The sequence below is a fragment of the Cupressus sempervirens genome, chromosome 1 (genome assembly GCF_028749045.1).
Source record: "Cupressus sempervirens isolate cs-2001-9-10 chromosome 1, ASM2874904v1, whole genome shotgun sequence".
Classification (NCBI taxonomy): domain Eukaryota; kingdom Viridiplantae; phylum Streptophyta; class Pinopsida; order Cupressales; family Cupressaceae; genus Cupressus; species Cupressus sempervirens.
In genome coordinates, this window is record NC_143118.1 from 128,162,115 (window position 1) to 128,186,315 (window position 24,201).

Consider the following 24,201-nt stretch of genomic DNA (forward strand, 5'->3'; position numbering starts at 1 on the left):
TTGGGAAGTACCTTCAAACATCATGCCACCACGCAAGGAATTGATAAGAAAGTTTCGTGAGTTAGGAATCTCGCCAAATGATCCTAATTTGAAGCTTCTCTTTCAAATATTAGATGAAGAGGATGAAAATCCAAGTTATATATTTCCTTTGGATGCATATTTGAACTTAGAAAAGCAAGAAGAAGAATCTGCAGTACAATTCTTCATGAGGATGTTTAATACCTATCAAGAAATACTGTCGGGCTGCAGGCCTCCATCCTCTGATCTTCTCAACAAAATGCGAGACCTAGGTCTCTTATATGATCATCAGTTTCTTATCTTTGTCAAGCTTATGGATAATGAACTGGTTACAAAGAAGAATGAATGCAAGACTAAAGTAACATATGAATCTAATGATATTTCATATTTGAATGGAGAAGAAATTTGTGGACAATCTAAAAAGGAATTTGATTATAATGATATGTGTATGACTACAGATGTTAGTGAATGTGAAAATGAGGAAGAGGATTCTCTTAGTGTGGAAGAAATTTCAGCCTTGTTAGATCTAGAGTATCAAACGCATGTTGAAAGAAATGACCCAATTTTTTTCTCAATTCACCATGGTGAGCAAGGTGATGGATCAGTGCATTGTAAAGGGCTACTGGATGAAGGAGATGGTGATTCACAAGAATCCATTTGTGAAGAGGAAATAGAATTGCATACAATGTATGACCATGAGGAATTTTCACGAGATAGTGAAGATTTTAGTCTTGTTGATGAAACATCTAATGATCCAAATGAAAACTCTCATGAAGCCATGCCTGAATTTTCTATGTTCTTGAATCCATTATTCAAAGAGGAAGCAGATGAAGTTATATCTGAGATCTCTATACTCTCTAATCCATTATTTGAAGAAAATGTTCTATAAAATCAAATCCATCAGCACCATGATGAAGATAGCAGGCCTAATGATGATTTTGAAGTTGATAAAACTTATAATATGCATTTAGAAGGTGAGGTATCTTTCAGTTTGTCCTATGAGCAAGAGTTGTGTAATGAGATGGAATCAGCCAAGCATGATGAGGAAGATAGATTGAAGGATAGTTCTGATGATTGCTCATTTGATCATACTCTTGACATATGTGAAATGACATCTTTTAAATGTGGATCATCTTCAAAGTCTTATTGCGGAAAGGATATGCATTCAGAGTATGGGGCTGAAAAGGATTGTGTGCAAAGGGGCATCCAAGCAGAAGAGCTTAATCTAGATGCTGATATGATTAATCAAAGGCATAGCGATTCCATTCAGAAATAACCACATTGATGAAGCAAAACAAATGAGTGTCCATAAGGATGATGTGTGTAATACAACAATGTTCAAAGTATTACATAATCAGAGGCTTGGGGCCACCCAATTTCACCATGCACCATGTTAAGCATGGATGCTTGATCTGCTCCGCCAGAGATAGCTAGAATCTCATTATGCCCACAAGGAGCATATGTGCCCAATGAGAGCCACTGATGGAGCCTTAATTTTAGTCTCCATTTTTTAATATGAAGAGTTAGCAAAACTGGAAAGCTAGTGTTGGATTCTAGGTTACAAGAAGGATATCATGGAGCAATTTTAAATATAGCATCCGCTAAGAGCAACTATCTTATGCTCATCTATGAATAGCCAGAATTGATAAGCAATAGATTATGAACAGTTAGCCATGATTTGTTTAAAGAGAGCTTCCTCATATATTGCTACATTAAAATGGAGCATTAACTGTTATCTTTGGTCAAGATTATTATAGACGAGGAAGATTAGAAACTGAGCAAATCCTTATCACCAGAGTTGATGTACCAGCCTCAGGAAGATATTTGAAGGTTTCCCTTATCTGGAGTGGTCGAATATGCGGCAGATAAAGAGAAGGCGTAGAGAAAAGGAGAGCGGTTAATTGCAGAGTTAAAAACCACTAAGTTCAACTTGTCATTGTTCGGGCCTGTTAATAATCTGCAGCAAATAGTTAAGCATTTGTATAGAGGCAAAGATCTTAATAGACCAAGTCAAACTGCATATCCAGAAACAATGAAGACTATAGTCCACACCATTCATATATATTTGCAAACAATGATACCAATGAGTCAGTCAGACCTCCAGCCAAACAAAAGAGGACGTGGTCAAAACTGAAGTTAGAATGCATGACATGGCGCAGATGAGTTATCATACAAAATATGTCACAGAAGCAAGCAAATCATTAAAGTGAATAGTCCACACCATTCATATATATTCGCAAACAATGATACTGATGAGTCAGTCAGACCTCCAGCCAAACAAAAGAGGACATGGTCAAAACTGAAGTTAGAATGCATGACATGGCACAGATGAGTTATCATACAAAATATGTCACAGAAGCAAAGTGGGAAAGAGAAACAAAACTATATCGAGCATATGAAATAAAGAATGAATTCGGTTGTCACATTCTCACTAATGGTACACTCATATTAGCAGCGTTAAAGCCTTGAATGGAAGAAACATGTTTGTTAAATCACGAGGACTTGTAGAGGAAAATGTATACTCCAGAGGTGCTGCAAGTAAGTCTGATAAATAAAAAAAATGAAGACTTCATGCCTTGAAGAGACAATAGAAATCAAGAGCTATATGGAGAATATGATGAAGACTCCGCACATGAAAGCCGGTATGAAGGAGATGTGCATTAGACAGTGGCAAAACTCAAGTGCGATTGAATATTATGTAGAAATCAAAGACTATCATGGTGAAGAACAAATTTGTTACTGGAATTGCATCGAACTCTTCAAATGCTCAATCCTTTCCCTCACAAGCAATTACTGCAACCCCGAGCAGAATCTAGGCAAAGAATGCTTCATATAATTGGTGGTGGAAATATGGTAATTTGGAAGATTTACGGAAATGAATATAATTGCAAAGAAAAATATGCATGAACCTGCACAGATACGAAGACAACAATAATAACATTGACTTCATCAGCGGCAAAAAGGATGAGAATAAAGAAATTGCAGACTTCAGATCATATGAGATATTGCCAAAATCCTTCCTTATACTTGAGGGTCTCTACAAAAATTGTGGCAAATGCAAAATTCTGCCATCGATGCCAGTTTTTTGCTTGCATTAAAATGGAGTTGTTCAAGTATTAGACACCCACCATGTAACTAACATCATACGACAGCACCAGAATAAAAGGATATTTATCGGCATCGAAGGTGTAAGGGATGCGAAGTACCAACAATGTTTTGGAAATGTATTTTTTAATATACAAAGGGCATCAAATAATCCTATCGCCGATAATAAAGAAGATGCAATTAATGATGTTAAAGGAAGATTATTATTGAAAGGGTTTTAATTATTTCTAATCCTTCACTTTGAAAAGTCGCAACCTCCTTTGACTAAGGTATATATATGAACGATATTTTAAAAGAAAGAAGACATATTGGAACATCCATATCAAAGAACTAATAGAAATATATTTTTGTATGGAGGAATAAGGGGCTAATAATATGACTTTGTAATGTAAATTCAATTATTTTATTTTAATAATAAAATAAAAGATCCTTTGTTTATATTTATTTGAGACATAGAGAATTAAACTTCAAATGATTCGTCCTTTATAATTATTTTTCAAATTTTGTATACCATTTAAATATCAGATAAGTGGACATGGTCATTTAGCATCTTGAATATGATCATCATAGATATTGTGAAATATCAACTTGTTTCTGTATCTATGTCCAGTCTGTCTCCCTATCAAAGGAGTTAAAGTTCAATTCAGACTAATTTAAGATTGTATATATATTTGATATGTCGCATCTTCATAATTAAATTGTTGACAGTATAAGTGTATAGAACATTATAAAGTTGTGCGTTATAATCTTCATTGTAGTTGACTCTATTGCCCAAAATAAGTTAAAGCATTGATCTATTGGATTTATATTTGAAGTCAGAAAATCTAGAACTTCCTTCTTACAACCTCAAATCCATTATTAAAGAACCATACACAAAACATTCAATTCAAACTACTCAACGTTCAGTTTCATCTTGATCGTGTTTGAGGACCTTGCCAGCCGGAGAACTCGAAAGCTTAAATTCGCTTTAATAAAGCTCTGAACCAAGTATTTAGTTTCAAGGAGAAGGTCTACTTGCCTAGGTGTAGCGGAATATGAAGTGCAGGGGAATCAAGGTGATCTCGTTCGTTGGCCAGAATTGGTTGCGGAATCCTATCAAAGATGTATCAAGCTCTTGGATTTCCAATCTGCTGTTTTGAGAACCAACACTAGGGTCAATTTCCCCCCTTGTGATGGCAAAGCGAGATCAATTTTTTTTCTTAGTACAAGGTGAACTCCATCCAAGCCATGATCAATTTTCCCCGCCTTGTATGGATGGAGATGGAGCTTGGATATGGTTTTAAGTCCATACAAATTGTGAACTCCAGCTAATTTCAAATTTGAGAATCTCAGCATGGATCATTTTTCCTATGAGAGCATTGGTTTCCTATTTAATTTAAATAAAGGGGGAAATCAATAAGCCAAAATTAGAAGCTTCTAGAGAGGGGACTTTCTTTTATCCCACATTGCTTAGGTGAGGCAATAAGAAGCCAAAAAACAAGTATAAAAATGAAGTGTGCTGCTGTTGTAAACTTAAATATTTCAGGAAGAAAAAGGCAAGACAATCTGAAAGTTGAGGCAAGACTCCACAAAAGGCACTTTCTTCCTTGAATTGTTCTACTTCCTCCATCTTTTCCTTCCACCCATGGCAGATTGCAGACATTAAAGCCATCTTTTTCTAAAGCATTGGAACCCATTAGAGGGTTGTCCGCAAGGTATTTTCAGACCAAAATTGTGAAATCCTTCTTATGGAGTGATTTTCTTTAAAAAATCGTGGAAATTTATTTGCAAGGAATTTCATCCATGCATTATTACAGGACATCTGGAGTCCATTTTTCTGAGTTTTGGAGGCGAGAGGAGGCTGAAAATCCATGATCGCAGACCCAAATCTGAGAAATTCCATACAGGGGTGATTTGTTTGAAAATTCATGTTGCCACTTGCTAATCATTTACAACCATTTTCAATTTTTAAGGCATCAAGGAGGCGTGGTAAGGCTGCCATGAACAAAAGTCTGAAAATCATGCCCAGAAATCCAATTTTTATTTACTTTACTTGGGTTTGTTTTGAGATTGCACTCTGATTGGGAATTGATTGCAGGTCTGTTGGGGTTGATTTGAGGCCCATTCTAAAGCCATTCGAAGTCTGAAACTCGTATGTCTTCAGACCCAAATCTAAAGCATCCATGTACAGGGGCAGATTTTGAGAAGTTCCTAGAAAATTCATAACCTCCTTAAACTGATCCGGATTGAATTGCTGAGTTCTGGCAAGGTAAAAGGGAGTATCTTTGGGCTGATTTGATGCATTAAATGGGCAGATTGGATGTGTTTTTCAGGCACAAATCTGAAAATTCATCTATACAGTGAGATTTTCTTTAGAAAAATCATGAATTTTTTTAGCATGTCAAGCATTTTTTGTATTCATTGCAGGACATTTGGGGGTGATCTGAGGTTTATTCCAAGGCCATTAGGGGTCTGAAAACCTAAGTTACAAGCCAAATCTGAAGCATCCTTACACGTGTGTTCTTGAGAGAAATCTCATGACTTACCAACTTGCTAAATCACTATAAGGATTGTTGCTGAGTGTTTCTGAATCATTCTTGTGCAACCAAAACCAGATTTGAGGATCAATACTATCCAAAGAAGGCAAGTTTCAGATATCTAAATTTCATCATAATGATAGGGCAAGTTTATTGTCTTGCTGGCTTTGCAATCTGATTCCTAGTCTAAATGGGGGCTAAAATTCTGATTTAGAGTTAATTTGACAAGTTAATAGGACTGATTTGAGGATGTTATCATGACTAGTTAGAAAATCAGAATTCAGAAGTTGTCTAAGTGTTAAGGATCCTTGATGTCTTGATGTTCTTGCTTGCACATTGCTTATTCCTTTCATTGGATTAGTTCATTAAAACTAAGTGTGAAAATGATTATCTAATCCATGGATAAAATCAATGACTTTAATGATCTAAAACGTATTTCTTTAATTCTTACTAACTTTGAGCTTCGTACAGGAATGGCAAAGCTAAAAGTATTCAAAGCGATGATAGTGCTAGTCAAAAAGCTATCTAGGGGCTTTTATCCAAAGTCCTCAATAGTATCCAAGTGGGGAAAGGTCACAAACACAAACATGGAACACCTTGATTTAAAGAAGTTAAAGAGGAGATTTAATGGGCACATAAATTAATTGCCTTCACAGCTGGCAGTGAATATAGTGAAGAATGTACTTTACCAGGCAATTGGATTTACTCCAACCATCCAATGTAGTAAGCTCATGGTCAAATGTGCAAAAAACTATGATCAAAACACTAGGACAATTCGGGCTCAAGGAAGAGTGTTTGCATTCATGAGTAAAGAGGCAATAAGAGAGACTTTTGGAATCCCCTATCACTTTGGAAAGCAGATCAGGACTAAGGAAGAGACCAAGAGGCTATTTGAGGAAAGGTCAGATGGCTGCAAGGACATCATAAATAAGAAATGGGTCAATGAACCACAGAAGCATCATTCCAAACTACCAAAGAAGTTGGTGAGTAAAGATTTCAAAGATGAATACGATGACATGGTGTTCATGCTAAACATAATTATGGGATCACCTCAGGAAGCTTTCTTTGATACCTGGATGTTTTGCTTCATAAGGAGATAGCCGCATGTAAAGTAATGAGAAATTGGGCCAGGATAATAAGTGACAACATAGATGCACAATTAAAGGACTTAAGGAAAACAAAGCAATTCTACATGAGCTTTTACATAGTCTACCTATTAGAAAGAAATATAAAGTATTCAAACCTTATATGTCAAGGAGAGGTTGGGAATCGAAAAGATCAATTCAAGATCTATGATTGTCGTCTTGAGTTACAGTAACATCGAGTAGCAAGTTATAGGAGGATAAACAAAATTTTCAGTATGAACATTACTCGCACCCTTCAAGGAGAAACACATAGGAGATTATCTAAGGAGGCAACTAAATTAATTCGGCAATATGGAAATTGGCATATCCAATTCCCTACCTTCACTTATATCAAGATATTGGGATTTTCCCCGAACCATACAGGCTCCCCAGGTACCCTACCAAAAGAATACTCTTGTTAGAGGCGGCAAGGCAACTTTCAAAATTCAATCTTATGCAAAAGGAAAGGCATAAACAAGGGGTACTCTCATCCATCATTTTGGGAAAAATACTCGAGTCTTGCCCTTCATTACAAGTAGCAGGGACAGCAAGCGTGGAGCTACAGTTTCATCAGTTGGGAACATATCATGCAAGGAAAGATTTTGATCCATTCCAAAAGATCCAAACCCACAAAGGATTCACATACAAGCACAAGGTAGATAGAGGATTATTGAATGAATCTTATGGATGAAGAGGTTGTGAGAAGGAAGAGGTGGTGTAGAATGTCAATTGATTTCATGAGGAAATGTGGGGTTTCCCCCATTCCAAGTCAAGTTAAAGACGATGGGAACATACTTCATCCTAGCGATGAACATTAGAAAAGCAAAGCAATCGAGCCACCTAATTGGTCACAAAGGGATGAACCCTTGGATCTGTGGATCCTGATGAGAGAAGTAATTAATAAATCAAGGGCATGGGTAGACAAACAAGTAAGCAGGTTGATGAGACAAGATATCCCCTTCACTTATGCAAAGATGCAAAAGGAGGACTCTTCTTCCAAAGGCAATGAGGGAACTAGTAGCACTTCAAAATTACGTATTCAAGAGGCAAGACAAGTTTTGAAGGGAAAGGAAAAGGAGGGAGAGACATCACAATCATTGAGTGGCAAAACCATCAGATCCAGGAGCCACAGGCACAACCCACCATACCTACTCCTATTCCTAGTTCTTCATCAACTAGGGAGATAGAGATACATGTTTCAGATGCTGATTCAATGCAACGTAGAGATACAGAGATATTACCTTAGGGCAGTCAAGAGGCAACTTCATTTGCACATTCAATTCAGCAAGATACAGAGATATTATTGTCCTCCCCTACAGTGCACTTGGTAGTAGATTTGGGTGATGATACAAGGCCACCTAATCCCAACATACAGGAGGTGGACGATGAGGTTATCTCAGCATTGAAAGGATTCGATGAGATTGAGCAAATGAATGACAATATGCACTTATCTAAGGTTTCTGAGTGGCTAAAGGAAGGCATAAATAAAAGAAGGGAAGAAGGGGTACCTCCTATTGAAGATATTGACACATTTTTTAGTAGAATTGGTTAAACAAGGGAACCTAAACCAACAAAGAAGATTCATAAGATCACCAAGGATGAGATAGGGTCTCGCATGTGCATTTGGTTTTTCCTATAGGAGACAAGAATGGGGATAAGATCACTCCTAATGATTACCATACTTCCTAATTTGATGTTGGACAAACAACTACAAAGGAGTTTGAGGAATTAAGGGGCAACACAGATGCTATAGAAGAAAGAGTGCGTAAATTCACAAAAAAAAAAATGATGAGTTGGTGACAGAAAATTTGATGTTGAAAGAAATCATAAACAAATATGTAAATCAATCGAGTAGCAATGCAAACGCTATAGAAGAAAGAGAGTGTAAGCTGACAAAAGAAAACAATGAGTTGATGACAGAAAATTTGATGTAGAAAGAAATCATAAACAAATATGTAAATCCATCAAAGCATGCAACACTTGTCCCATATGTTACCACTTCCCTGGGTTCTCGTTGTGCTTGCAACATAGTTAAGAAATGGGCAGGAGATTAGGCAATCAGAGAATTTTCTCACGAAGATGGTTTGAGCACATGGAAAGATCACCATAATTATAGGAAAGGAATTAGAAAAAGTATTGAAGTAATTTGAACCCATCAAACAAAAGGTCATTCCTCGTCTCAAGCAATTAAGACCTATCCCCACATTGATCCTGATGCAAGAGGGAGTTATTGATAGGGGGAGCACCTATGACTTTGGTTGTTCGTATCTCTTATTGGTTACCAAGAAGATTATATATGAGTAAGCTCATGCGCAGTGCGGTGATATTGAGGATCTTGTCTTGGGATATGCTCAAAGGTCCTTATTGCAATCAAAGAGCTGCATGATCTTGATTTCAATGTTGCTAGTGAGTTAGATTCAAAAAAGTTAGTGAAGAGGATGGAATCACTTTATTTCACAAGCATGGATTCTCTTGAGGAGAGTCACTTGAATGGCTTCCTCTCATTCATACTCCCTATTGATGATCTACAATGGCATTCTTCGAATTGGGATAACACACTAGACACGTACATGGAGCAATTGGAGGTTATAGAGATGCAACATAACAACCTTCATAGAATTGACATGGAGGAACTTTGTAAAAGTTTGCTTAAGTTCTTTGATTTTGCTAGACGGAGAAGAGGAAGGAAGTCTACATCTTGGATGATGACTTGCATGATGATTAGGCAACTTCTTATTGGTCCTCAAAGCCTTTGAATTTTTTCATTGGCTTATTTTGTGGTGCTTCATTTATTAGTTACTTTTGGATGCCCTAATCAGAGTGATCGATTAATCTGAACCCTTGATTTTAAATCAATCTTGGTTGTTCATTGTAATTGGGGCTCCTATATAAACCCCACCCCCTCTCATTTGTAAAAGAGATTGTTTGAAATTGTTGCTAATATAATGCCAAATTTACTTTACTTTGCATGGTTGTGTCTTGCATGGTGAATTGTTGCAATCAAGGTTGCATTATTGCATGGTTATCGACATCCCTCATTTAGAATATAGATTTTCATTCCAAGTTATTGGATCAAATTTCATTTTAAGTTGTTAAAGTTAATTTTTATTTGAGTAGTTTATTTTATGTGGATGGAAGGAATTGTGGATGTTTACATGTTAGATGCAAATAGATCCAAGTTACTTCTAACGAATTGTAAGAATTACCTTGTGTGTAGCCGATGATCAAAACCCATAACTTCAATGGATATGGAATCTTCAGTTTGCATTCACGTGATGTGGCTAAATGTGAAATATTGATTTGAAAATCTTTATTATCTACCATAGAAGCTTGCACTAGGTGGGTATTGTTGCTCGCAAGATTACACCAAGTAGAGTCCAAGTTCATCAATATTTCCTTGCATTCATTGTTAGAGGTAAAGTAGTAGCAGAAGTGAAGTTTACGTTAATATCTAAGAGTTGAAAATAAAAGCATATTTTCATTGCACCTTATAGTCAAGTTGACAAGTCTTATGTGAACTAGTGTAAGTCCCCTTGCTGATCCAGAAAATCACTTCATCTCCACTGAGCAGGTGTCCACAGTAAAAGAACCTAGAAGTCACCTTATGATTTTACTTCACAGGCTTAGCATTAGAAGTGGCTTTATATCAAGAGAGAGTTGAATATTTGGTATTTCACTTCGAAACATTGAGTGTTTGATTCTGCATGTTGTAGTGGATTAAAACTCACATCAACACTACTAAAAATTATCCATTTGCTTCTCACTAAAGGAAAACAAGAAACAACATTCAACAGAAGATTAGGGTTTTACTAGAAATGTATTACAATCATAGGCTTTAAAAGAGACCGGGGAAAAATGATTGTCTAAAGTTTTTCTGGGTGAATACAAGCTATCAATCTTTTGTGCATCCATAATATCAGCAACATTAGAAATCCTCATTTGGAACTTGTTCAATATTTACTCTACCAGATGGTAATATTATTTTTTTTTAATAAATTTTTAATTCCATCAAGAAGTAACACTAATCTACTTTTGTAGGGATGGTACAGAAAATTCAATGGACAATGGACACACATAGAAAGTTGATCATCTGTTAGTGTTTACACTTATCTACACCAGTAGTCTAGAGAAATTAGAATAATTCCACTTCAATCAGCATGCAACAGATGGTTCATGATTCAAAGAGATTATTTTTAACGGATCATATACCACTTTAAGTCATTTAAATTGAGTAGAGTATCAAAGAATACCAGTTTGCACCAAACCCATGGATTAGGACTACTGCCGGACCATTTTTTCCTGAAAACTGGTAACGGATACTGTAACCTTCCCAGTTCCAGATGCTGCCACATCATGTTATGAAAGTCAAATAACAAAAAAGATCTAGCAAAGAGCATCAAAGGAATAATATATTTGTGTGTACCCTCTATATTCCATCTTCATTACAGAAATGACCAATAATAACTCCTAAAGTCAAGTTTGAAAATCCACATTATCATAAGAAAACAATTTGAGGAAAGAATAGGAAAAAAACAGATGATAGGGATCATGGTGCTAAAAATTATGCCATATTTTAGAAAGTACAAGGACTTGTTTCATAGATTAGAAAAGCGAGAATAGTACTAAGATAAACTAAAGCCTCTTGTCAGTAATATGGATTTAGCTTCTTACTTACTAAAAAGTCCAGAAAACATATTCAAATATCCACTCAAGGACCATGTTTTATTCTCACGGTAGTTGCCTTGGACCTTCCACAATTTCTTTAAATCACAGTAAAACAAATATACAGTCAGTTGCTCTTGCATCAATTTTACATGTCTTTTTGTAGGTATAAATAAGCACATTTTATGCAACCAAAAACTTCTAGATGAGCCATTACAAGCTTCTTTCAATGTCATTTGTTAATGTTTTTGTGTGACTTCTATCTGTAAGCTAAGTTGTTCTTTTTGTAAAGTACTTTTTGGTATTAATTAACTAATTAGTATTGCCACGATAAATGTAAGGATGTGAGGGGATTCAGCCTTGTGGAACAGGCTTCAGTGTGCCAAATGGTACCCCTCCTCAAGCCTTGTTTTGATACTTCTACAAATATCTATGTGCCTGATGTGGCAGTAAGGCTGTTGTAATTTTCCCTCCCTTTATATGCTATACGAAATAAACATTTGTTTGCCATTATGAAGAGTCAGTTCAGGGAATACTACAGATGGACAGTATGAAACTTGATGTATAATACTTCTGGATGGGAATGGAAAGCTTACAGAAGTCAGATTATAGAATGTATGGAATCACAGTTTTGCATGGAAGTATTCAGTTGATTTTCATTGCTTGAGTTTTACAGTGCCTTGGAAGCTGATAATTGTATTTTAAATGGATCTGCTGAACTTACCCAAATCTGAGCTATTTAATGCTCTTTCTTGCAAGCCATAGGTATCCGTAATAACCCCCACTCCCCCTGGTCAAAACTGGAAAATATTGTCCTCATCTGAGAGAGAATGGAAGCCAAGACTAAGTGCTAAAAACAGCACTCACTAAAACTAGCCTTTTGCTCAAAATAGCATGAACCGCCCAAAGCCTTTAACTTCAAGCTTGTTAAAAACCACCACTACAATAGTATTTTGAGTTTGGAACCCCCAGTGATCATGGTCATATAGAATGATGGAACTTGGAGAATGTGTGTAGTCTATAGCGAAATTAAAAATCAACAAAATCACACTTGAAAATTTGTATTTTCATCCTTATCATGTACGTAATTATTTGATAAATTACATGGTACGGTCTATTCTCAAAGTCAGATCTTTACTTGGGATCTCATTAATATCTGCCTTAAACAGAAAAGTTACCTAAAATGGCTTAGATTATTGGGAAATGAAAAAAATGAATTATAAGAAGTTGAGCACCTAGTTAATATGGATTCCTAGGAATCAAGGTAGACCCTCAACTATAAAAATGGTAATAGAATAGCCCACACCAAAGTATATCAAGAGCCTTTGGGGCTTCTGATGCTTGACAGCACATTAGGAAAGGTTTGTTTTCCATAATGCCCACACTAAACCAGTATCAATGGCCTGTTTCAAGGAATAGAACATTTCAACATTATCAGATTTCCACAATCCATTTGAAATGTATGAATTATTTCTGGATTCGATTGTGTAAATTTTTTTGGCATCAACATTTTGGATCTCACTGTGTGATCCATCATCACAATGAGAGAATGCAAGAATAAAAATTATTGATGGATTACAGAGTGTGATCCGAAACATTGATGCTATAAAAACTTACACAATCAAATCCAGAAATAATTCATACAAGTGTTCTTTCAAATAGCCTAACTCCAGAATTTGAACCATGTTGACTCTTGTAACCTAAGCATATAACCATATGCTATAAGGAATGAGTTCTATATTCTAATGGTGAATAAAGTAGAAACTATAAACTATTTCTGAGAATCTCCCAAGAAGCTTTCATACATTCATGTGGGTTGTGGAAATCTGATAGCTTTAATCTCCCAAGAGTCAAGCCTAAAAGATTTACTTAGAGAAGAGAGTGTTTTTTTCAACCCTAGTAGACCTTAAATGAAATGTTGGTGGTATTTTTATGACATCATCTATTAAGTATGGCATTATTATTGAAACTTACATAATTTTATTGTAATTTTCTTAAAAGAAATAACTCGAGGGTCTCTTTCTTGATCAAGTGTTTAGATATGATTGCATTAAGTTGCCTATTTTTACTGTGCTTTCTAATACCACGTGGCTCTATTTGCCTTAAAATTTCCATATAAATATAATGCATGGATTTCATCAATAAAATTTGAAGTGCAAATTTTCTTTCCTTTGATAAGTGAATACTGTTGGTATTATAATATTGACAATGCTTTGAAGTGTTGGACGTTTGGTTACCTACTTCAAGGGTTCTATTGACCAGAAATGTCCCAGCCATGTACAAAATAATGTTGTGTTAAGTGCATTTATATTGACTGTTTTCATATTGTTTGACAAATGAAACTTTATGTGTTGAAGTATTGGTTATTTTACTTCGTAACTTTAATGACTACGAAACAAGACTGCTACAAATGAAGTATTTTATCTATAATAAGTGTTGTATTTGAATGCATGAGATCCTCACTGGAGGTCACTCGTAGGTATATGAATTATGAAGCTTAGCTGAGGTAGATCAAAGGATGCTTATGGTCTTGGGTAGACAATTTATGTCCCCAGTGACTTAATAGAGTTCAATTTAGTAACCCATTTTTGAGGTGTCTGATTGCAAGGATCAGTTTGGTAACCATAAGACATTGAGTGGTCTATGGTCAAGGTGAGTAAACTAATTTAAGTAATGACTGATGCAAAGGTTAGATCTAGTAGCTATTCTTTCTGAAATCCTCGGTCAAGATAAACCACAGAATATTGAAGTACTTATTGAGCTCATGGTATTAGTCTTTGCACTGATATATGTTTGAGCTAAATGAGAAAGTAACTCGTGAGAGATTGAATGATTTGGGGTTGGTCAATTGATTTGGGGTTAAGTAAACTAAATTAATTTCCTTAATGACTGATGCAAACATTAGGTTCAGCAGCTACTCTCTGGAATCCTCAGTCAAAATAAACCACAGGATATTGAAGTGCTAATTGGGTTCATTTTGTTAGTCTTTGCACTGATATATGTTTGAGCTAAATGAGAAAGTCGTGATAGATTGATTGATTTGGGGTTGAATTCACTTATTTGCTTATAGCCTTAGCTGCCAAAGAAGATTATAAGGATGTATAACTATACATATTCAGCTGCATTAAGGCATAAGGCACATGCTATTAGAATATTATAATGTTTCTTTAATGGTCATTTAGTTAGTTTTTAGTTTATTAGATAGTTTCTATTTCCATCCTTTTTAGTTCACAACTAGGTTGCATGGGTACACATACTCACGTACTCAAGTACCGGGTACACGTACCCCAAGTACCAGGTACTCAGGTGGAAAGCATCATAGCTAAGGACCTTGAATAAGATTTCTGATTTTCGAATCAGTTTTTTGCTTGCATATCATTGTTGTTTATCAAGCTTAATTCAATATGTAATAAATTTTTAACTTTGCTAGAATACTAATTAACAGTAAACTTTTATCACTCTTCAAGTCAGAATTTTGTCATTTGCAATATGTCATTGTTATAAATGATCTTTTTCATGTTTAAAGTCCGCCTTCTTTATTATACATCTAAACATTTATCATATATTATTATTACAAACGTATTGCAAATCTGAAGCTGAAAACAATACATTAAATCTGCAAACTTTATCACAGTTCTTGTTGGGAAAAACCATTTACATGACTTGTATTTTCAGATTTTCTATAAATATTAGATTTTATTAAAAAAATGCTTGACATACCCAAGTATCCCTGTCCCCTAATTTGAAAAATAGCCATACCCATACCCATACCGGTACCCTATTGCCGTGCAAACCTGGTTCACGATTGTAACTTGTTCTTTTAGAAACATTGTCCTTGTAAATCTATATATGGAGCTTTCATCTCATTTGTTTAATACAACCACATCGATTTACCATAACATGGTATCAAAACAAGTTGATGGGATTTCATAAAATTTGGCAATTTTTTTAAGAAAAATTCAAACCTCTTTTGATCTCGATTTTTTTTCCATAAATTTGTTTTTCAAATTTTTAATATAACAATTGTTAAGAGATATTTTATGAAAATTGTGGTTCATCTTTGAAGATTTTTACTAAAAATGGCAAGCCCGGTAGAGGGTTTTGATTGCAAGATTTCTTGGTATAGGCAAAAGTCTCTGATTTTTTTAAGTTGCATGTATTTGCATGTGAATTGCATGTCCTTGCATATGTATTTTGTTACTTGCATGTGCTGTTTTACCATGAGAAGTCTCATATTTTGCCGCATGAAGATTTCTCTACTGAGTATTCATATTTTTTCCCTCAAAAACTTATCTAATGAGTATTCATAATTTTTTCCCTTGAAAAATTTTTGATGGGTTTTTATAATATTTTCCCTCAAAATTTCTGATTTTAGAATTAACAAAGTTGCGTAGGATTTCTTTGTGGGTTTATAATTTTTTCCTCAAAAATTATCTATTGGGTTTATGTAACTTTTTTCCTCAAAAATTATCAAGTGAGCTGATAATTTTTTCCTCAAAAATTATCTAGTGGGTTTATATAATTTTTTCCTAAAAATTATCTATAGGATTTATGATATTTTCCTTAAAAATAATCTGTTATCTAGAGGATTTATTATTTTTTCCTTGAAAATAATTTAGCAAGTTTATAAATTTTTCCTCAAAAACTATTTGTTGGGTTTTATCAATTTTCCTCGAAAATGAAGCTTTGTATTCTTTGATCTATGTCTCAGATTCTGTTGTGGTTTTGATAGATTTTTCACCTCAAAATTCGTGTCTTTTTTTCCGAATTTTCTCCTTAAAAATCATGGCTTTTGTAGCCTTTTTTGAGGATGGTCGTGCAAAGTTTGGAAGGTTTGCCAAATTTTTCTCAAAATCGTGCTAGTTGTTCTCCGTGTTTGCCTCTGTCTTTAGGGAAGAGCAGCTTCGTTATCAAACATTAGGTTGGATGTTTAGTGATGTTTTCTGGTCAAATGTTTTGCTGATTCTAGGAGAGTTGGTGGAAAACTCATCTCATTGCCAAGGTCAGTGGCAGACTCTTATCTCTTGTTGCAAAGCATTTTGAAGAAGGGGACACCCTTCTCTCTTCTTTTCTGGATGGATTTTGCTTTTTTGGTCATTTACTTATTGCAGATCCAAGGGAGCTCTTAGCAGCAGCAAAATGTCTTGAAGAAATTGTGACCAAAAGATAGCAATTAGACAACGACCATTAAGGGAGGGTATTAGAATATTATATTGTTTTATAATAGTCATCTTACTTAATCTTTAGTTTATTAGGTAGTTTCTATTTCCATCTTTAGTTCACGATTGTTTCTTCTAGAAACATGGTTTTTGTAAATCTATATAAGAAGCTTCTGTCTCCTTTGTTTAATTCAACAACAACAACATCGATTTACCATAACATGTACAAGTTATTGTTTTGTTAATTTCAATCTTGAGGTTGGTAAACACATTAATTGGAGTTGGCAGGACAAAGAAAGTAAAATGACAGGGTACTGTTTACAGCTTAAACACATTGGGAAATTGGAGACTTCAAGCTTCTCTAATACTTAACTTTAAGAGATTTTGCAATAAATTGTTTTCACAAATTATCTGGATGTCTTTACCTTTGTTTTTAAAATCATCTACCTATGCTGAAACTAACAGAAAATTATTTTTAGCTGCTTCTGTCACAAAATGTGCAATGAAGGTAGTCTGAAGTGGAAGAAATTGCATAAAAAAGATGAAAATTGTCAATATAGAGTGTTATTAGCGGCAGTGGCTATGTCAACTTTTTGCAGAATAAGTTCATTAGCAAGTATCGAGAGCTGTTAAATATTGCATGGTGATGAAGATTTAAATTATGGGAATTTTGTGGGTTTCGAGACAACAAAGTATGGTATTCGAATTCGACAGTACTCATTTTGGATCTTAATACTATAGTCACATGTACATACAAACAACGAATGAAAATGCTTCCCAAATCATACATATAAAGTCTTTTTGAACTAGTAGGTATGGCTATGTGTGTAGAATCTGTACTAACAAATGGACTTCAATAGTAATATAAGAACCAAATTTTGAATGTGAAGTACATTGTTGAATCACACTGTATGAAGTAGAAAACAAGAAACTAGATAGTATTAAGTGGCTACATTGCTTAATAATCATTGCGCACGGCCTTTAGTGTACAGGCTTGAATCTATGGCCATATTCTCGATTTTGGAGAATCAAATTGATAGGATACATATATGAAAAATAGAAAGAGTGACGCAGCAGCTTGTTATAACTGTCAAGGAAGTTGCATGAAATATATCACTCTATGTTAAGATCAATATTTCTATACTATCTGACATATCATATCCTTTATATTTATCAACTTCTTGACAAGTACATGTCTTGTTATGTACACTGCACTCTTGCAGCCCTTCACCATCTAAAACGTAGGAATTCCTAATTTTAGATTAGGATTTTAAGGTTCTAAGGAGGGGGTCTTCACAGTGCTGCAGAGACATATTTTAAAGCCAGTGGTTCCATTAGTATAGTAGTACAGTTCAGCTTAAAATTTTAAGCTCTAAATTTTAGGAAAACTAGTAATTGCAGTCTCATTAAGAATGCAGTGAATAAAGAATTAATAAATAAAACATCATTTCCTTGTATTTCTTTTCTGACAGAAATATAAAACAAAAGCTAATTCACAAATGTCAGGAAAAAATTTTTAGCTGTTGTAATAAATTCCAGTCTCGTCCCACTTTCACCAGTTGAAATATGCAGTCTAAAAAGTAAGGGCTGCAATATTAGAAGAGAGAATCCAGATAATCCTGTAGCATAATTTTTCCTTTTTGTTCCGTGTGACTCCGAAAAAATAAATCCTGAAGCCCCCAGGATAGATCCCGAAGTTCCTACATATAACCGTTTCCTAAACAATGTTACCAGTTTTATTTATAAATTAAGACGATGACACTTGTAAAGACCCAATGTACAAATTAAAAGACACATTATAAATTACCGTCTTAAATACAAGTAAGTATGTCACTCATGAACTGTCCCAAGTTGTTATGATGCCATTTTAATGGGTACTGCGTAAGCTTCATTACAAACCCTGTCACCCCACAAAAAGGACTCTTATTTAATTATTTGTAATCCTTTTGCATCGTTCAATACGAAAAGAACAAAAAAAACTGTCACCCCAGAAAAAATACCTTCCTATTAAATAGTGCATCATATACTTTTAAGATGCTATCATTTCAATGCTTGTGAATCTTTGTCTGTTTGTGGCTAATCCTATGTTGCTGTAATTGTGCTCTTATATTAGGTGAATCTCAAACCCTTACCCTCTAAATGCTTTCACATAGGAAATTGTGCGCAAGAGTGTTGGGAATCTACCTGCTGTTCTAGAAACACTGAGGGATGAATGGATTGAAACATGCGAAGCAATGTGCATATTCTACATACGTAAAAACAAATCAAACTCTGCACATGTATAAAAAGGTTCTTCCTATGCATCAGTCCAGCACCATCGTAAGAAATCGGTCGCAAGAGTGTCATGGATATGTCACATATTAATTAAATTCGCAGAAATCTCAGTATAGGAAACAATATGCCGATTTAAATGTTCGAACCAGTTTCTACAATTTCTCTGAGAGCAACTTGCAAATAATGGCTTTACCTGGTGAAAACTTGAGGAACTGCCCCTTCTGTTGCCAGCAATGATGATGATGCATCTGACAAATTAGCCGAATCAGTGGACCCCAAAACAGCCTTGGACTTGAGTGAATCAACTTGCTTCTGATAATAATTATTGGGCCCATTACGACTACTAAGAATCCTGCAAGAGCCGTGCCCCGATGATAATCTGATAAAAGCATTACGATTTTTGGAAGGGGCTGGAAAATACAAATGGGTGTCTGCAGCAGATGGTATCCAAGCCGAACATCTCACTGTAAGGCTGCCCATCGTTTACCAAAATAAGTATGATATCATCTGGAGACTAAACTTGTAACAGAGGAAATGGTGATAAATTTGTTTACACAGCGTTCAAGAATTTGCAAGAGCTGAAACGTCCGCGATGACATGTCAGTTGTGTAACCTCCCAATTGGGAAACATTACAGGCTCTTTTCTCGTTATAACCGAAGTCCATGCAACTATACCCACCATTTTTCGTGCGGCTGCTTTGGAGGAAGAGTCGCCTGGGTATTATCTAGTATTTTAGAGGGAAATGACACGTTTCAATGGTTGTGATGTTATTTTAAAATTGAAAGGAATTCGTTTTTAAAGTAGAGGGGACCTATCACTTTAGTAAATATATGGTTAGAATAGAATATATATTTATTAATTAATTTTTTACATTAAAGAGTCTTTCATAAAATTCAGAACATAACATATATAATTGAAATATAAAAATGAATTCTAAAATAATAAATTAAAAATTAGGAAATTCTTAAGTAAAAATAAATAAACCTATATAATTAAAACATTATTGTAAGAAATTCCCTTAGAGAGGTAGGTTAATAAAGTGGGGCCTATCAGTGCAAGAGAGAGAGAATTAGAATAGAATATAAATTTATTAATTAGTTTTTAACATTGATATCATAACAAAAACAAAGATGTATAAGTCATTATAGAAGGGATGTCTAGGTAGCAAAGACAGCTTCTCAAAATATTGCCTTGGGAGCTAAACACCTTTGGAATTTCTTCCGAGTGCCAAAAGGGAATTGGGCATCTATTCTTCTAGATAAAGATGTGTTAAATGTGGAACCCATAAACCTTTTAAGTTCCAATAATCGTCCAAGTGGCTCTCAAATATGGAATTTCATAATGCCTTGCAAAGAAATTATTAACAATAAATTGACTTGGGACATTGGTAATGGAAATAATGCCCTCTTCTGGGAAGATTGTTGGTGAGTTACTCGTCGTTAGATTCTTTCCAAATGGACCCGAATATTAAAACCATCTTTAAAAAAATTGGGGAGACAAATTCTACTACTACATTGAAATTGATGACCAATCCTCAGCTTAAGGTTGGAAATGGAAAACCCTAGAAGGAACCAACCTCTTAGAAGAACAAAAAAAATGCAATCTTAAAAGTTTTTAAAAATAGATCCTTTGCATTAAAAGCTCGAGATGACAAACTCATTTGGAGTGAATCTAATGATGGTAAATACAAGGTCAAAGAAGGATACAATCATTCTATCAAAATCCTCAATTTACAAAAATCAGATTTCCCACTTCAGTTATGTTGGAATAATGCATGCTTACCAAAAGTTGGCACCTTTTCTGTGGGCAACCACGCAAAAATGCATCCTACAACTCAATGGGTCCAAAAGTTAAGATATGACGAGCCATCTAGATGTGTTCTTTGTCAACAAGAAGAGTAACAAGTAGACCATATTCCACTCAACTTTCCATACGCCTCTTCATGTTGGGAAAATATATGCCTTAAACTTCTTTGGTCTACAACACACCTTAATGACTTAAATGACTTTCTCCAACAATGACCTACCAAAATCACAATTGCCTATACAAAGACTTATGGGTCATCATACCCTCAATAGTAACATGGAGGTTATGGAAAGAGAGAAATCAAAGATTGTTCCAAGATAAGATGTTATCTCTAGAGGCTCCAGGGAATAAAATCAAAGTAAGTATAGTGGAAAGTTGAACAATAGATTGAGAAATACTAATCACATTGAAGGAATCTTTTCTCAATGAAATGGCCTTATCCGAAAAAAACATGGATGGGCCTAATCATTCCTCCCCAATATGGTAAAGGAGTGAAGAATAGTAAGGAGGAAATACTCAAATGCAAATGGGAAACCCCCAGAGAAGGATGGTTTGATGGAGCCTCAAAAGGTAACCCTAGGGTTGTTGGTGTTCAGTGTGTAATACACAACAACAAAGGCCTAGTCATAGCTAAGTTAGCCAAACCTTTAGAAAAACTACAAATAATATGGCAGAATAACAATATTATGAGAAGGACTTTAGTTAAATAAGGATGTTGGTATCCAATAGCTTTATAGTGGAAGGTGATTCTCAAATTATCATTAATGCAGTTAAAACATGTAGTACCATTAACTAGAAATTGAATTTTCTCTTGGAACGTAGTCTAAATCTATTAAACACATTCTCAAAGATTGAGCTCAAACACATTTTTAGAGAAGGGAATAAGACGGTTGATGAATTAGCCAACATGGGTGTAGATGGCCTTGTCGACAAGATAGTCTTACAACATTAATCTTAATATAAGTAATAATATAGAATATACTGAATATACTCATCCTCAACACCCATAGTAGAATCTAACATATCTATAACATCTAATCAATATAAAATTTATAAGCAATAATAGATCCCTATCAATACTAGGAAGGCATGGATGGAATCACCAAAATACTATATTATTATGATGTTTGATTTGCAAGTTAAAATCATATCAGGGATCAATGATAAATTATAACATACTAGGTAGGGGTTGTCTTCAAAGCATACATGCGTAAAGGTATAATTATTTGAAAATAATGACATTAGGAAATATGCACTTATTCAACAAACTATATGCACTTAAAAGCACAAAACCCACACTAACAATATCCTTACAATCTAATATATTAGTTCAATGTCTGATATAGCCGCCTACTTTATAATACACATTAAATGGGTATTATTATCCCATCATTTAATAACATCCCATTTAGTTTGGTACTAATCTCATTCACATCTTTCGCATTTTTGTTCTGCCTCAATTATGGTTGGTTATCCTTGTCACCCACTTCTATCCTTGCCTTGTGCCAGATAACTACTCACCATCTTAATGAAGATGACAACACTCATCATCATATCAAAGACATGACCTAGAACTTTCTACCTTCTCCTTTCACAAACTTTCTAAACCCTTCTAGGCACCCCCACTCTATATAGTTAGAAGCACCCCTAAATTGTCATTGTTAACTTTGAAAATAGACACTGACATTGTTTTATATCACTCTAAAAAAATGGGACAATGGCTTTTTTAGGTCACATTAAACTATAATGGTGGAATAACATTTTGAATAATATAGAAGATATGGCAAGGTTGACACTAGCCAGGGTATTAGGCAAGAAGTTTTTTTGTTACTTTCATTCTTGGAGGTCAAATAGTGATGTCATTGGAACTTTCATTACATGTCTCCTTCGAGAAGGGATTGACCAATGGGATTATATCTATATGGTAGAAGCTATCTTTGAAACAACATTATTGAAAGGACTTCATAATGTTGTGTTGAGAATTAACTAGAGATTGGAGATACCTTACCCTGAATTGTACATGGTAGCCCCAATAGGTAGCCTCCAAAATGTCCAGATAACTAGATGACCCATACTCTCAATCTAGGATCAGGCACTCTTTGACGGAGCATGGCCAGGTATAGAAAAAAAAAATCAATTTCTTATGCACTAGTTCAAATTAGTTAGGGAGGATAGAACAATTTGGTTGGAGGAATATCTCAAGTCCTATGGTCATAACATACCACCTACTCTGGATTTAATGGAGATGGCAATTTAAAGCTTATCTTACCTTGTTAGGAATAAGGTGTCTCAACCTTATATAGTTCCTATTCTTATTATTATTTGTTTTGTAAAATGTATTTTTGCAAATAATATGTAAATGTGAGTGTACATGTCTAGTTGGCATGTTGATCACTTACATGTGTCGGCATCTTGAAGTGTGTGAAGGAGATCATGGCTGAAATGGTTATGACGGATTCCTATGATGCGTAAGAGCTATTTAAGGAATGAGCTATGACAGGTGTAAGAGCATCTTATGACATGAGGCCTATTTGGGCGCCCAAGAATGAGTGGTTGGTGTGTGTAAGAGAATATGCCAAAAATAGGTTGGTATGACGAATTCCCTTACACTTCTCTTGTGACCGCTATTTTTGGCGTATTCTATGACAAGCTGTCATTGCCTATTCAAGGGATGGACGCCCTTTTCTTGGTATTGGATGTACATGTGGCATTGTGCATGTTTCTTGGTGGTTGAGCCATGAAAAATGCCCAACTCTTTTGTGGGCATTTTGTTGGGCCTTAAGATGTTCATAAAAGGAGTATTGCATGTTGTAATGCAATAGTGCGAATAAAGTGAAAGAGAGAGAGAGAGATGAAAATATATTTGCACAGGGTTATGCTGCCGGATTTTCTCTAGAATAGAGCAAGATGTAAATCTCCATGTGAAGGCTGAAAATGTATTGTAACTTGTTACTAAATAATACATTAGCTTGATGGTTTGGAGGGTGGGGTTTTTTACCTGAAAAGGTTTTCCTGACGTATATTCGTGTTCTCTATTCTGTCTAATTCTTCTAGTTCTATGATTGTAGAGTAATAATCTGTATGTCGTAATGCTGCTGAATTTTGTTTAGATCGGTAAATTGCAATCACTTTCCTTTAAGGTTTTAATTGTGGGAAATCAACTATGTCTGTTTCCACTTTTATGGCATAGTAGTATGCACTTGTATTTGCTGATTAGAAGTTGTACAAGGAACTATTGTATATAGGATGTGCATACTGATCTCAGATGAATTTCTGGGGTGCTCTCATTTCCTTTCATACCTAATATGTCCAAGTCAAGTAAAAATAAGGTAGATAATTATCCTAAGAGTGTCAAAGGAAAAGATCTCGCAATAACATCTCGTGTATTAGATGCCTCTAATTTTTGAAGAAATTATAATCATTTGTGGGTCATAGCTCGAGTTCACTTCATCACTTTTTTTTAATAGGGTAGCCAACCATTTTGTCATAAAGGTTGTATCTTTAAATCCATACGCTGGATTATTATGATAGAAGGT

The 24,201-nt window shown here is 34.9% G+C and overlaps 1 protein-coding gene and 2 long non-coding RNA genes across 3 annotated transcripts in view; 2 read left to right on the plus strand and 1 right to left on the minus strand.

Annotated features, from left to right (window-relative positions):
• Nucleotides 1-12,066, plus strand: part of LOC149576495 (uncharacterized) — a 45,221-nt gene extending 33,155 nt beyond the window's left edge. Inside the window, exon 2 of the long non-coding RNA XR_016361590.1 lies at nucleotides 11,767-12,066. This is a non-coding gene — a long non-coding RNA (uncharacterized LOC149576495). The remainder of the gene's footprint in view (nucleotides 1-11,766) is intronic.
• The window catches only part of LOC149576496 (alpha/beta-Hydrolases superfamily protein), a 49,533-nt gene extending 29,934 nt beyond the window's left edge, over nucleotides 1-19,599 (minus strand). The window contains exons 1-3 of the mRNA XM_089817437.1: nucleotides 19,413-19,599; nucleotides 19,052-19,330; nucleotides 11,014-11,106 (exon numbers count right to left, since the gene is read on the minus strand). Coding sequence (XP_089673563.1) covers nucleotides 11,014-11,106; nucleotides 19,052-19,330; nucleotides 19,413-19,540 — 500 coding nt within the window. The 5' untranslated portion in view covers nucleotides 19,541-19,599. The remainder of the gene's footprint in view (nucleotides 1-11,013; nucleotides 11,107-19,051; nucleotides 19,331-19,412) is intronic.
• LOC149576497 (uncharacterized) lies at nucleotides 5,206-9,732 on the plus strand. Its single transcript, XR_016361369.1, has 2 exons — nucleotides 5,206-5,371; nucleotides 5,530-9,732. It is a non-coding gene; the product is annotated as an uncharacterized LOC149576497 (long non-coding RNA).
• Nucleotides 19,600-24,201: the final 4,602 nt, after the last annotated feature.